This window comes from Rhea americana, unplaced genomic scaffold (genome assembly GCF_003343005.1).
Source record: "Rhea americana isolate MKP2758 unplaced genomic scaffold, rheAme1 scaffold_21, whole genome shotgun sequence".
In the NCBI taxonomy this organism is placed as follows: domain Eukaryota; kingdom Metazoa; phylum Chordata; class Aves; order Rheiformes; family Rheidae; genus Rhea; species Rhea americana.
In genome coordinates this window covers 106,906-120,996 of record NW_028186258.1, presented here as the reverse complement: position 1 = coordinate 120,996, position 14,091 = coordinate 106,906, and the positions used below count along the sequence as shown (strand labels likewise).

The 14,091-nt window shown below is 45.2% G+C and overlaps 1 protein-coding gene across 3 annotated transcripts in view; it reads right to left on the bottom strand.

Annotated features, from left to right (window-relative positions):
- Positions 1 to 14,091, bottom strand: part of SEPTIN9 (septin 9) — a 166,921-nt gene that overhangs the window by 131,473 nt on the left and 21,357 nt on the right. Inside the window, exon 2 of one of the 3 annotated variants that reach the window (XM_085304414.1) lies at positions 7,288 to 7,416. The exons of 1 other annotated variant lie outside the window; for it this stretch is intronic. In XM_085304414.1, coding sequence (XP_085160540.1) covers positions 7,288 to 7,416 — 129 coding nt within the window. The remainder of the gene's footprint in view (positions 1 to 7,287; positions 7,417 to 14,091) is intronic. One more of the 3 variants, XM_085304415.1, reaches the window with a different exon arrangement.

The following is a 14,091-nucleotide window of genomic DNA, read 5'->3' as shown; positions in this document are numbered from 1 at the left end:
GATAAATATAGCAGGGAGTAAATCGGTGCACTCTGCCTAAGGTACAATTAGGGGTTTTGGTAAACAGTAGACACCACCGGATRTGCCTGCCTTGGAGGCTCAGAACATAACTGTGGTGGGCAGCCAAAGCTCGGGAATTTGCCTTTTATGCACACGTGACGAAGGACACCAGACTTTGAGGGGAAGAGAGAAAGTTCAGCAGCCATGAGCTGGTTTGCCAACATGCCCAAAAGCAATTTGCAAACTGATATTTCAGCAACAGAAAGATGAAGGAAAATAAACACCATGGAGAGATGCACGTATCCCAACCGAGAGAGGTCTGACCACACGCAGCTACTTAGGTAACCAGCACTGCATGATTTAGCACATAAAAAATAGTCAAGACACATGAGCCTTCCTTGCTCCTTGCCTCYTCATTTGGTACATTTTTTGCCTACTCCTAGGAAAAGGGATGTCATGCTTAGCACCCCACGCATGCACCCTTCAATAGCTAACCTACTCCTGYGGTACCTGTTAACACTTTGTCTCAAAACGTTCCCTTTCACTCCCGCAAGAACCAGAGCCCTTCACAGCCTGCTCCATCACGAGCACGCATGTGGCAAATCACTCATGGCTGCGTCCCTTCCAGTGCCATCCTCCTCCACCTCCTCCTTCTGCTCCTCAGAGGAGGCTTGCTGGGGCTGGGAGAGTTGATAATGAACACATTTTTTTCTCTCTGGGTGCACTGTGTTCTGCTCTAGTGGGTTCCTCCCCCCACCTCGTTTGCAATAGGATGAGACTAACAGAGCAAATTGGAGAAAATTAAATTTCACTATCACTCCCCTTCTCTGCTTTCCCACCCTCTTCCTGCTGCAACTGATGCAAGGCTCTCTTGAAAGGATTCTAGTGCCAGGACTTTGCTSCAATGACATCTGGTACAAGGCTATAAATAACCTCATTCAAGGCCTGTCCATGAGAAGTTGCACTCTGCACTTCTGCATCTCTTACTGTCGGGGAAACTCTGTGGACCTTGTCAGCACTCATCAACAAATCCACATCACACTCCAGTGGCAAAGATCACAATCTTAACACACAGCCAGCAGCTGAAACCCCCAAGCATCACAGAGCATCAAGTCTCCAGTCATTCCTRAACGATGCTCCCTCATTCACTGTAACTAATGCACATCTCTGTTTTAAGCACATGGGATCCCCACAACAGTCTCCCAGTCAGCTGTGATTCCACGTGTCAGTGTTATGCAAGCACAGGACTTTTGTCCATGCAGGAAACCAAGAACTTGAATCATAAGCAGCTTTTTCAGTTTAACTCTTTGGTGCTTGGAATCCAGATTTTTTTGCATGACCACATTCGGGGAGCTTGCACTGCTGTTCAGGGACCTTCCAAACTAGCTAGTGACCAAGCTTCACCCTTTCCTACTTTCCTCTTGTGAACAGACAGACAAACAGGACACATTTCAAACAAGGGCTTGTCACCAGGGAGTCCAAGGAGAGCAAGCGATGCATGTGCATGAAGATGCTATTTGGCACAGAGATGCATGCAGCTGGTATGACCAGCGCGGTGCTTACAACAAAGGGGAATAGAATTGCCCAAAGAAGTTCATATGACTTCATCTAGGGACACATCCAAAGCAACTAGATGCAGCCACATGTCTCTAGTTAACCCTTCTGTTGCTCTATCAAAGTGAAGGCCACAGCTGATGCTAAAAATCTCACACTGCAAAGAGATGCTGTGCATTACCTCACTTCTAGCTAGAAGTACTGCACTTATCTCTTGGATCTCAAAACATCAATAGATGATTGAAAAGGATCCTGTGCAAGCTAGATTAATCTGAAGGTTTAGATGGAGGTTTACAGGAGAGGTTCCCAAACTCAGTTTGCTCAGATACCATCACTATATAGAGAGTGCGCTATAAYGTGTAGTGAGGTTGTCTGTGTCCAAGCTGCAGGAGGCATTTGGCAGTTTAGGCAGCATTTCCCTGGGGGGAAACTAGAAGACCTAATGGTTTTTATACTACTCTGGATTAGCTTACATAACTAATCATTTACGCACTAATAGGGAGCCCCTGGGTTTAGAGATTTCTTTKATTTCCACTATTCTGATTCACCTGTCACCTAATATAAACCCATTTCTAAAACAATTCTCTTACAGACTGCAGAGAGAGGAGATGGTCCTTGGGGTAAGCTACTAAACTGAAATACAGAAACAGCAAGACCTATTTCCGTATTTACCCTTAATTTACTGCATGAATTTGGGACCATTACTTGAACATCTGATCATAGCAGGGTTCACTAAYTTGGGGCTGTCCAATTTAAACTATGCCTGCAGCCATATTTGTTCAGTTCTTCCACCTATCAGGCCACACGTTTCCATTTCAAGGCACGTGGGGAAGGATCCCCACATTCAGGGGCAATGCAAACAAAAAGCTGCTTTCAGCTTCTCTGCTGCTCTATTTCCCTGATCTATGAAAGSGGATCTTCAATAGTGACTAAAGGGCTTAATCAGAGAAAAGCAAAATRTAAGACTTAAGCCAGCTACCTGTGAATGTCGTCTTTTTTTTAAAAAAAAAAAAAAAAATTCACAGAAGACTAGATTCTCCCCATTTTTATTAATCTTGAGGGCTGCCACTAAACAGCAGAGCAATGCAGTAAGAAGACACTATGCATGAGACACTGTCCCCAATTTAGTGACAACTAATGAAACATTTCTTTCTTCTAAGATTGTCAGAGCCCTGAAGGAGCAGAGGATGAAGCCAACAAGGAGCAAGGAGCCCTGCAGCAACTGGATGTTTCAATAACAAGGCCCAAAGACAGAGTTGCATTTGGGCAGGGTCTTTACACCACTACCTGTAAACAGAAGCTAATAGCTCCTACAGAAACACCCTGGTTGCCCTCTGTAGCCCTACCAATACAGTGTCCTTGTGGTCAACGAGATCCTCGAATTCACGCCCTGAGTAAGAGCACTCAGGCTCGCTCCATCACCAGCACTGTCAAACGCTGTCCCGTGTGCCTGTGGTTCCATCCCAGGATGCCCATCCACTGTGGTTTTTGGTCCCTTTATCTGACACAGTCGACCTGAAAGGCGGACAAGGGGCTCAAGCTGACTCAAAGCAAAAGGCCTAGCATGTGTCTCCCTCCACACGTCTTCATATCTAACAGAAGTATTTGGAGAGCACGAGACAAGCTGCTCYGCAGAAGGGTTTAATGACATCAGTGAGTGCCCCTTTGTAATGCAACCCAGAGAGCTGGCCTCGAGCTGTGTGCCTCTCTAAATTATGCCCTGTGCTTCCAAGAAGCACCAAGACAAGTTGTGGTTGATCTTCAGCCAATTGCTGATTATGCAGAACTAGGGCCGTTAGCGCCCTGTCTTTCTTGGATTGAAAAGCTGCGCCTGCCCTGGACCGCAGCTGGCTCTGGCAGCCTGCCTCTGCTCCGGTCTGGCTGGCTCCAAGCAGCCTTGCAACGAGACAAAGGCTGAAACAGGAAAGCAGAGGCACCTGTTCCCCTCCCATCCCTTTGGGACTTCTCATGAACAAAGCACCTGACCCAGAAATAGAGCTGGCCCAGGAATGATTTTGCTATGGAGCAACTGGAAGGCAAAGCACATTTGCCTGCACAGAAGAGACATGCTATTTTAGCTAAATCAGTAAACTATACCTTTTTATGGACACTTCTGCATCACTCCCATTCCTTCCTCTTAGCAAAAACCAAATTGAAGCCTGGAAGCAAATCAAAGTGCAGAACACAGCTGGCTGCCCAGGAGGAATACGATGCCGATTTCTTCCACTTGGACCGCTTTRGGGCTATTTTCTAGCCTGCAAGGCACCGCACTCTGCTCCGGATGGCACATGTCAGCAAATATTTCTCTTTTTTTCAAATTCATCAGGTATAATCCCAGGAAAATGAAGTAGGAATAACTTCCCTAACACACCATTCTTAACTCTGCAAAAATATTAGCCCTGGCTACCAAAATCAGGAAGAAGGTAGCATTTTAATGTACAAAATCCTTAGCTCTGATGGAAGCTTTTACAAAGGGTTTCTCCCTCCTTTCCCCTGCTCTTTCCAGGGTGTCTGCCCATTTCCAAATGAATGTTGAACAGATACTACAAACCATTCACAAAACTCAACCTCATAGGCAGAGTCCCATATCCTAATTGAGGGGCGACAGTGCCAAACTCCAAACGTTTTATATGTTCCTCAGGCTGTTGAGCAGAGGTCCTTCCAACTGCTGCTGGTACCCCATATCCTCTGACAGACCACTGCTGTCCACAGAATTGAAGCTCACCTCGAGGCCAACTGCAACCCGCCTGTTCTGTCGCAAAGCTGGCGCGGAGGTGAGAATTGGCACTGAGAGCAAGGCTGCGGAAAGAGGGGGTCAGAAGYGATCCCAGCTCCACACGTGTTTTCCGCTGAATGGGCCCTGGTCAGGTTTAGCTCAGCACCTTTTGTATCAGTAATTCTGGCTCCTTTTAGTATAGCCAGTATAGTTCATTACTGCAGGACATGAACACAACCTTCACTTGGTGCTTCTCCCTTCCCAGAGGTAKGCATATATTTAACTCCACTTTTTTAGCCCTCCCCAAGAAAACAGACTGAGACAAAGCACAGGATTTATTGCCCCTAAACCCAGCTACTAAARAAGCTATGTTCCCCTATTATCCTGTGGAGAGAGATGGTTTCCTCAAGAAACTTTTTCTTCTCATCCTAAGGGTGGTCTTTGCAGACACTTTGTTAGTATCCAGATCTCTCCACGGCCTAARAGGAAGCCTAGATGAATTACACCTCAATGGCTTCATTGGAACTATGAAGCAGGCTTGTAAGACAAAAACCTGAAGTTTCAAGGTCCCAGAATGGCTTTGCTGCTTGTTGGGCTATGCTTAACACCAATGCCATATAGCTATTTGCAAACAGACAAGAAAAACAGAAGACATCATAGAATAAATTTCCAAACGAGGTCAAAGGTAGATCTTCAGGTTCTTACTAACACCACTTGCCCCWGTATGTTATGGGTCTGTGGATGAATGTGCAACTCCATAACTCCCAAGACTCGGTGGCTACGGAAATGCATGTCATCCCTTTCTTTGCTTAGGGTGGCAAGGAGCCCAAAGCAACCCCCTTATGTGATGCTTCATTTACAACTGCTGCTCAGTCATTCCAATCTCAATTTATGCTTTACAGGAATAAATGCTTCTGGGTGCAGGGCCAGATGTGCAGAAGAGAAAAATTGGACCTGAAACAAGGGGAAATTGAGCTGCAGTTATATGGAGTCATAAATATTTACTGCAATGTAAACCGGGGCACTGAGCTGCTCATTTGATTTTAACTTGAAAAAAATTTATTAAAATGTAAAAAGGCCTCTCAGCAGAAAAGTGGAGAAGTATATACTTCGAGCCTAAGGAAAACAAGTTTGAACAAGTGTGCTATGTCTTTCAATCTGGAGTCACTGCACTCCAGTTACCCTTGGAGCTCTACCAAATCCCCTTTCTGTCTTTGGACATAGGTATGTGAAAACACGTGTAACCAGGGCTGAGACTGCAACCTTGTTTTTGCACATGCAGAAGACAAACCTGCACTTCAGTTCAAAACTACCAGCTACTGTGCTGGTGGCTGAAATTYGAAGTTTTAGTTTTGAGATTCTCAGGAACTGAGCTTCTTCTGAGCTCAGTTTCTTCTAGGCGCAATCATCACACTGCACTAAAGCCTCACCATCCAGAACAGTACTGCTATTCCCTACTAAAATTTTCCAGCCATTTGACATTTTGTGGCCCAGTGGTCCCCTCTATTGTGTTTATATCTTCACACCCCTACATCACAGCATTGGGGTAGGAGACCAAACACGGCACAGCTGAGGAGCTCCAGACATACCAGTCAGCGTTCCAGCAGCCAGGTGCAGCATCGCAGCAGTGGGATGAGCTGTCATGCTGGAGGAACCCTTGACTTAAATACCTGTATCTGTCCTTTTCACTAGCATTTGACAAGGATCAGCCAGCCAGCGTCACAGCTTCCAAGGCATTTAAGTGCGTGCTTAACTGAAAATATGTGACTAATCCMCAACCACACAGGCTTAGGCCTTGATACAGCAAAACCCTGAAGTCACTGCTCCAGGAAGACATCCCAAGGGTGGCTTTCTCCTCCCACACACACACAGAGGGAAAAGCTGAAAATGACTGTTTTGATAAGTCCATCTGGGAGCTGAGACAGGATATGAGGGCTGAGAAAATGAATAGGAATAGCAAAGAAAGCCAAAAGGCAGCAACTGTGAATGACAGAYAGACCGAGGGAATGAGAGCCAGATGAAAGGCCTGAGTGAGCAGAAAACGGACAGAACAACATGCCAAGGAGGTGAGTGGAGTCCTCTGAGGGACTAGCTGGTTGCAATGAGATAAGCAAGCCTAAAATACACAGGAAAGACRACTGTCAGCATCCCGGAGAAGATGAGGAGGCAGAGTCCAAGGAGAGGCCACACGTCTCAGAGGAGGCGACACAGAAGCACCTGCTAAGATGAATATCGGCAACATACGAGGGTCTGGGTTCAGCAACAGAAGCTTCTCGCGGGAGTTCGGACCGTGAGGCAACATTTGTCCGTCCATCAGAGGGACAAGCAGTGCTAGCAAAAAGGGCCATCAACGCAAAAGCTCAGAAGTGGGCTCTGTCTGAGCTTCCAGACGCATAATTTAGACATGAAGAGGGAAGCTTTCTAGCTACACAGGATAAAGTGGGTCATGCTCTGCAGGTAAACACCAGGGACTCGTCTATAATTCCTAGGCAATCCCAATCAGCATCACGCAGAAGCACAACGGCGCCAGAGGGCTCAGGCAGTCAAAAGCACTGAGACTTCTGCTGTCACGAGGCTGGAAAACACTTATTTCGAGAAATAAACCCTCCTGCTTGCTTCCTTCTGAATAGGAACAGATTCACAAACATCAAACTGCAATTAAGAGTGTAGTTTTAGTCACAAGCACGTGCAATCCATAAATCTCCACATCCAATAAAAAGTAATAGCTAAGGAGAGTGAGAAAGAACCATCAATTACTAAAGCTGTATTTCAACCTCAAGGCATTGCTGCTTCCTGTTGCCCAGCAGACTCCTTGAATTGAGATGAGGCTTTCTAATTATTCTCTCTGGTCCATTATTCAAGAAGTAATTCTTTTTTTTTAAATTTCATATGCTTTCTTTTCATTGCTGCTGTCTTTCTACAGCACAGAGATTTCTGCACTTTTTAGCAGCCAGCTTTGCCTTCCAAACTGCGGAGTCACTGGACTGGCAGCAGSAGAGATGTTTGCTGAGAGTTACCTCTTGCAGCCTCACAGTCTGGGTTTGTTATCGGAGGCGAAAGTTTCGAAGGGACAGATTCACGCAGCTTACTTGGACTCATCTGGTCGCTGAGCCTCCGAAGTCGCCCACTCGACGTCCGGGTGATGCCTAAAGCAAGAAGAAGGTTTGAATGGGCTAAGTGAATTCATGTGAATATGCTATGTGGATATGCTATGTGCTATGATCCTACACCTGGCAAGGCAGGTGTTCCATCGCAGATCTGCTCTGCACTGTCACCTGTGCAACTAAAGGAATGTTACTTGTTATTTTTAGCAGAAAAGCACCTGAGGAGAAGCCTCCACCTTCCCCTGAAGATGTCAAATAATATTATTCAAAYGTATCAGAAGCATGAATGTATTTAGGATTTCCAGAAACATGAGTGGGAATTCCTGAAGTGCCTCAGTGGGATCTGCAGGCTCACCTCTCACTCCAGGATATTTTTTTCCTGGAGACAAGCATAGCACTTCCAAAGAAAAGGGGTTTCTTGCTAAGACAGGAAAGCACAGGAATATAARTTCTAGAACAGGCCCTGCACTGGCAGGGAGCGCAGCAAGGGGACTAAGAGAAGAAACACTTGGCCTCTACAGCTAGTTATAGTTCAGTCTCAAGGACTGCAATAGGTCCTGCGTTCAGTATTGCATGAAGGCAAAGGGAGTAACAGCTTTCCAGCTGGATTTCCCCCACATTCCAGGAACACATCRCATACAGGAACCCTGTTGGGGGACTGGACTGGCTGAAACACCATGCGCGTTACTTGTTATATGCAGATGCTGAACCAGAACACAGAGATCCAGATATTGGGTTAATTTTGTACCATCTTTTTCAGCTCAGAAGGTCTTTTCAGATTCGCTAGCATTGTACACAGTTATTTCACCTAGGCTGTGCTGGAGAAAGGTATGTGGAAAGCTTAGCCTACCCTAGAACATACATTACTTTGAAAGACAAAACCCTGACATGTCTATCTCCACCATTCAATCACAGAATCAGTAAGGTTGGAAGGGACCTCTGGAGATCATCTAGTCCAACCTCCCCGCTCAGCAGGGTCACCTAGAGTATGGTAGACATTCCCACATCCATCTGTAACTGGTAACTCTAAGGTGCCTGTCTCCCAAACACCACACAGGACAGTATGGTTTGCTGGCTAGAAGGCAACAACATGAATGCTGAGTTGCRTTTCTAGTGCTGCTTCTAATCCATCAGCAACTTATTTAATTGCTCTGCACTCCTAGCTGTCTGTTTGTAAAGCAGTAATTACCACAACCTTCATTTCCCAGGTATGCTGTGAGACTCAGCAGGAACAAAAGTTCATCTAAATAAGTTTCTGGTTCAAATGTAGCAATATGCAGAAATTGTAAGATGAACACTGCCTCAGTTTCTCATTTTTTAAGCATCAAAAACAYGGACAAGGAAGGAACAAACACAGTGAACCAACTCAAGTGGAGTGCTACCTTCTGAAAACATCCCAAGTTCTATGATTTCCTGATACGGGTGTTTGCGGAAGATCCACTATGCTCCTTAGTCTCTACTGGATTCTGCTCAGGCAACAGCAGCTCTAATGCACCATCTCTCAGATACCACTTACCAGAGCTGTTAAGCTCCAAAATGCAGTAGCCAGGTAGGCTCATTACCTCCACAGAAACCCTGCTGCACCACTGGAATATTTTGAATAGGGATTTCTACTGTGCAAACAGACTCCCATATATTTTAGGTGATGCTGTTACTTAACTATAAGTGACAGACTTAAAGCAAGTCTCATTTTATCCTCTACCAGATCTGTTGGACAATAACCAAAGAGATTAAAATGGCACCAATCTAAGCCACAGAAAATCCCCACACTGATTTGTAACATTGTCCAAACCTTAAAAGCCTTGACAGCTGGAAGAGTTTGCATCATACACAAAAAGGAAAGAGAAAAAAAAAGAGCAGGAAAACTTTCATACTAATGAGCTTAGGATGGAGGGAGGAACGGGAAAAGTGCTGTCTGGCAACTCAACATGGAAAAAGTGTCTCATGCTCAGAAGCCTCTGCTTGTGTGTGTATATACACACACACACATCTATATATATATTTATACATATATGCATATGTGTGTGTATTTTTTCCCCTCTTTCCTTTTTTAATATAAGGMGTCTCTGTGCCTAAGAAGTTGCGGCTGAACCCAGGGCCGGCTCCAAGGAGCACACTCCTCTTTCGCACTGCTCCCTGACTACGGAGGGGCAGGACGAGCTCCTTAGCCGGGATCACCCGTCACAGGCTTCTCTCAAAGCTTCGCCTTCCAAGGAGCAAGGGCAGCCAGGTTCTAGCCCTTCCACCCAAACATACAAAAACAGAGCAGGGACTGTCCCTACGCATGCCTGAACACAGCTCTGTCTTTCAAGAGCTTTATCTACACTGTAACAGGCAGTTTGCTCCTATAAAAATCTCTCTGCAATTCCCATTAACGGCAGCAAGAGAAAGGAGAGCACAGGGCAGGAATATCGCCTCAGGATCTGCAGGCCGGGATTGCGGGCATCTCCACTCTACTGACCTTTCGTGCAACTGTTGGAAGACATCTATTTTGACAGCAAACTCTTTTGCACAAGGATTCTCTTGCAACCAGTGCTTCAGCAGCACCTAGTAAAGGGCCTCATCAGGGCTAGAGTTTCTAGGAGTYTATGCACAATAACCAATATTGTGTTTTTTCTTAAAATCCAATCTGTGATTTTTTTCTTAATTATTTTCTCTCTCTAAATGTCCTTTGCTCCTTTGGACTCTGACAAGGATGAAAAGGCACGCTTCTTCTGTTCAAGAGCATTTTAATAACACTTCTTCAGAGAAACAGCAAGAGCACTCGAGTCCTGGCTGAGGACGAACACCTCCACCTTGCCTGCCCTAAGGGCAAGGCATGGTGTTGAAATCTGGCTTTCGTAATTGCTGGAAACCTAGAGAAAAGYGTCCCTTTTGGGTAGCACACTGAAGAACTCAGATATGCAGCCATGCCGAGCTAGTTAAATATATCTTTTCACGTTCAAAGAGTTCAGTCTGTGGCAAATCAGGATAGAAGCAGAGCGAGCAGCTTACAAGCCTGGGCAGGACCGTACATTGGAAATAGGCTTCGTTCCCTTTAGCAAYGATTCCAGTGCAAGAACAAACAAACAATCAGCCCTGACTGCATCGTGCCGGAGCGCCACAGTCTTCTGAACAGCCAGACACCAATATCCGAGTGCGTGCTTTTCATGCAAACATTTTGGAGAGTTTTGCTTTTCTGCCCTGTCTCGTAGGTTTTTCTCTGGGGATCTGAAAGTACTACTCACTCCCTTTTCAATTAGCTAACCCAAAATGTGGGCAAGCTAAATTGATTTGCCCAAGTTCTTACAGCCAGACAGTAACCTGGCCAGAATCAGAAGCGAGATCTTCTGACAGCTCTTGCTCTRACCAGTGGCTCACAACACATTAAGGCAGAATCATGAAAAATAGCAAGTCTCATCATCAAGTCTTTATATGGGGAATAACCCCACTAAGCCCCTCTCAGCAGAAAGGAAAAGCAGCAGCATGCAATAAGTGTTGGATGGCACAAGCCATCCAACACCATAGCAGCAAATCTGGGAGAAGGGAGCTCTACTGAGTCCAAGCCAAGTTTGTTGTCCATGATGCCATGCTCCCCCTCTGCTGAGGGGGGATCCGGCCACAGGGCTGGAAAGCGGATAAACAGCRGGGAAAGCTAGCAGTCTGGTAAGGCAGAAGAGAAGATCCGTCAAAAATGAGAAAGCAACAGCTAAAAATACATTGCTCTGAACACGCTGCCAGGAAGCCTGCAATGCGGCAGGACCGAGGGAGAGCATCGGCGTGTTGACGGCATTCTGGGGTTACCWCTATTTATAGCACAGAGTAGCAGGCTGAGCCCTGATTTTGAATTGTGAGACCATGGAATGAAAATCAAAGGTTTCCACCCCAGACATACTGTCTGGGAGTCTTAACATAGTTCAAGTGCCCACAGGCCATGCTATAAGTTTATTGTAGAGCACTGGACCAGGCAACATAATGAAATATRTTTTATTTGGTTGGAATCAGGAATGTTTCCTCATATCCCCCATCAGTATGGCTTCAAAACAGGACTGCCCAGCAGTTAGAATAGGTCAAGCCAAAAACAGTTCATTCAACACGGAGGATGCACTGCAGCAATACAGAAGTATAACATTCCCAATGCTTAGCCTCACCTTGGCTGACTGCAATATTTTTTAATTATAAATTAATTATAAAACACGAAATTAATTTAATTAAATTAATTCCTTCCAGATCCATAGGTTAGGACTATATGACACACACACACACAAAATGCAGTGGCACTCGGAGCTTGACTGGGGTCTCTTTTACAGCTGCCAAAACCAAGAATCACTCCAGCAGGGCTGTGTCAGTGCAAGTGAGATCTCAGTCAGGCTCAGATATAAATCACTCCCCCAAACAATACAGGGCCACATATTCTGCTGTTTTGTGCTTCTTGCAGCTGCTGATACAACACGCCATGGATACAAAGCGTGCCAGCATTGGAATGGGAGCATTGTATGGGTACTGACCATGATGCAGATCATGCAGACATGGTGCAGGGCAGGAGGGAAGCTGAATCCAGGGTGTCTGGAGAACCATTCTTTACTAGAATGTGACTTTTTCAGYTGACTGTAACCAAACTTAAATCTAGGACTAATATGGGAACAGATACGTTCAACTCCAGTATAGTCAGCATACACCTTCTCCAAAACAAATCAGAATTTTTGCATGATACACCCCAAACTTTCTAAGTATACATAAAGAGTAACAAGACAGCCCAATAGAGAGTTATTTTGTCCTCACAGTAAGCGATCTATGCCACTATACTCATTGCATATATAAATCAAAGAACAAATGGGWAATGTACACTATCAAGAGAAACCATAGGACGAGGACAAATAAGGGAAGATGTAACCTAGGAACTTGCTCTCTCTACACAGTCCAGTAAAAATAAACAACAAACAAATGAATGAACCCAAAACAAACACAGGCCATGTCTGAAAGGAATGGGCCAGGACCAGCAGGAGACATCCCACACACTGCTGGAGTTAGCAACATGGCACCAGCTCATCCAAGTAGCAAATGAGACACCCTTGCTTGTGTCAAATGTGTTTACTTGTGGGTCTGAGATCAGATAATTCAGCTTCCTCCTTCACTCAGCATGAAGGCAGCAGAGTGTTCAGAGAACAGAGTCGAGAGATGTCTTCAGCCAAGACCAGTTTCCTCCTACAGACATGCAGGCACCTCCAGCATCCCTGAACTCTCTCCTGGGTCAAACTGTGCAACTATCCCTCRAATTCACCAAGATAGGGATCAGGATGGTGGGAGACCACCCCTGTCAAAGGACCTCTTCATAGGTTTCTACAGCACCTCAACATCACAGGTAGTTTTTAAAGCAAAGGCAGGCATTTCAGACTTGGCTTTCTCCAGGGAGGGTCTGCATCAGCCTATATACTAGAAGACATCCAGGTCTCTATAGTCTAACCCATCACTTCCTCAGCTATCAGGCTTCACTGCTGCCTACTAGGGAAGATACAAGAATGACAGCAAGGATGTCACCTCATTACCCTCCAGTGGATTCAAAGCTGGCAGAGGTATCAGTACAGACTACTGGAATAAGCTTTCCTCTCCTTAGGATTTGTATATGCATTTCAATGCTCTTAAAGACCATAAAGAATGYGAACTCTATCTCATTTTTTCTACTTCATAAATACTATCCAGACAGCAGGCAATAGAATTGTCTTCACTTGCAGTTGAATTTCACCYGGCTCCACATGGATGGGTTCTAAAGTTCTTTAAATAAAACATCTGGAGAAGACTTCAYCAATAATGGGGACTGAAGTTGTTACCAGGAAGAGCATAATCCACATGTGGTTTCAACTACACTGCATAACCACTGCTTCAGTGGCTTCTCCAATATACCAGACTAGGTACTAGAGACCGAGCTGCAGAGTTTTAATGCTGACATAGGACATCACATTACACAGGTAGAGGTGTGTAATGGAGTGCATGGAGCATACGACCCCRGGCAGCAGCGATTACTGAAGTCAGGTCAGGACAGAAGGGTACCAAGGCAGCTGAGGACTGTARAGGAGAGATGCTTGCTTATAGAGTATCCCAGGAAGAGGAGCAAGAATATTGCTTCAAATCTGACTCCAATGAACCACCCAATTACAATTTTGCTTCTAATAACTTAATGTTAAAAAGGGAAAAAACATGCCCATTTCCAACACTAATCRGAAACATGCACTGAAGAATAAAAGACACTTTTCCAGATTCTTTGTAATGGAAACTCTTTCCAAGTAAGCTGAGTGCAGCTAGACAAAAACTATAAGCCATGCACATGCTTTTCTGTGTGTTTCCTCCTGGATCAGATATTTCTGACAGCAACCTGAGCTTTCATGTGTATGGAGGCGTGAGTGCATCCACTATTCCCAAGTGATATGGTTTCAGACTCCATGGGTAACTTCTGCTCCCTTCTCCAACACAGCTCCTATCATACAGGCTCTGTGTGTCCAGGTTTAAAGCTAAGTACAGACTGTAAGGCCTAAAATGTCACCAATTTCACCTGCATAGTAGTTGGATGTGATTAGACTGGGGCCRGGCACAGCACTGTGAATCAGTACAGCACCATTAACACAAGTGGAGCTAGGAGTTTATGTATAGAAAGAATCTGGCCCAAGGCTAGACTACAGRTAACCCTCAAGGAAACCACAGGAAAACTGGCATTAGCAAGATACATATATTCCTACCACAACA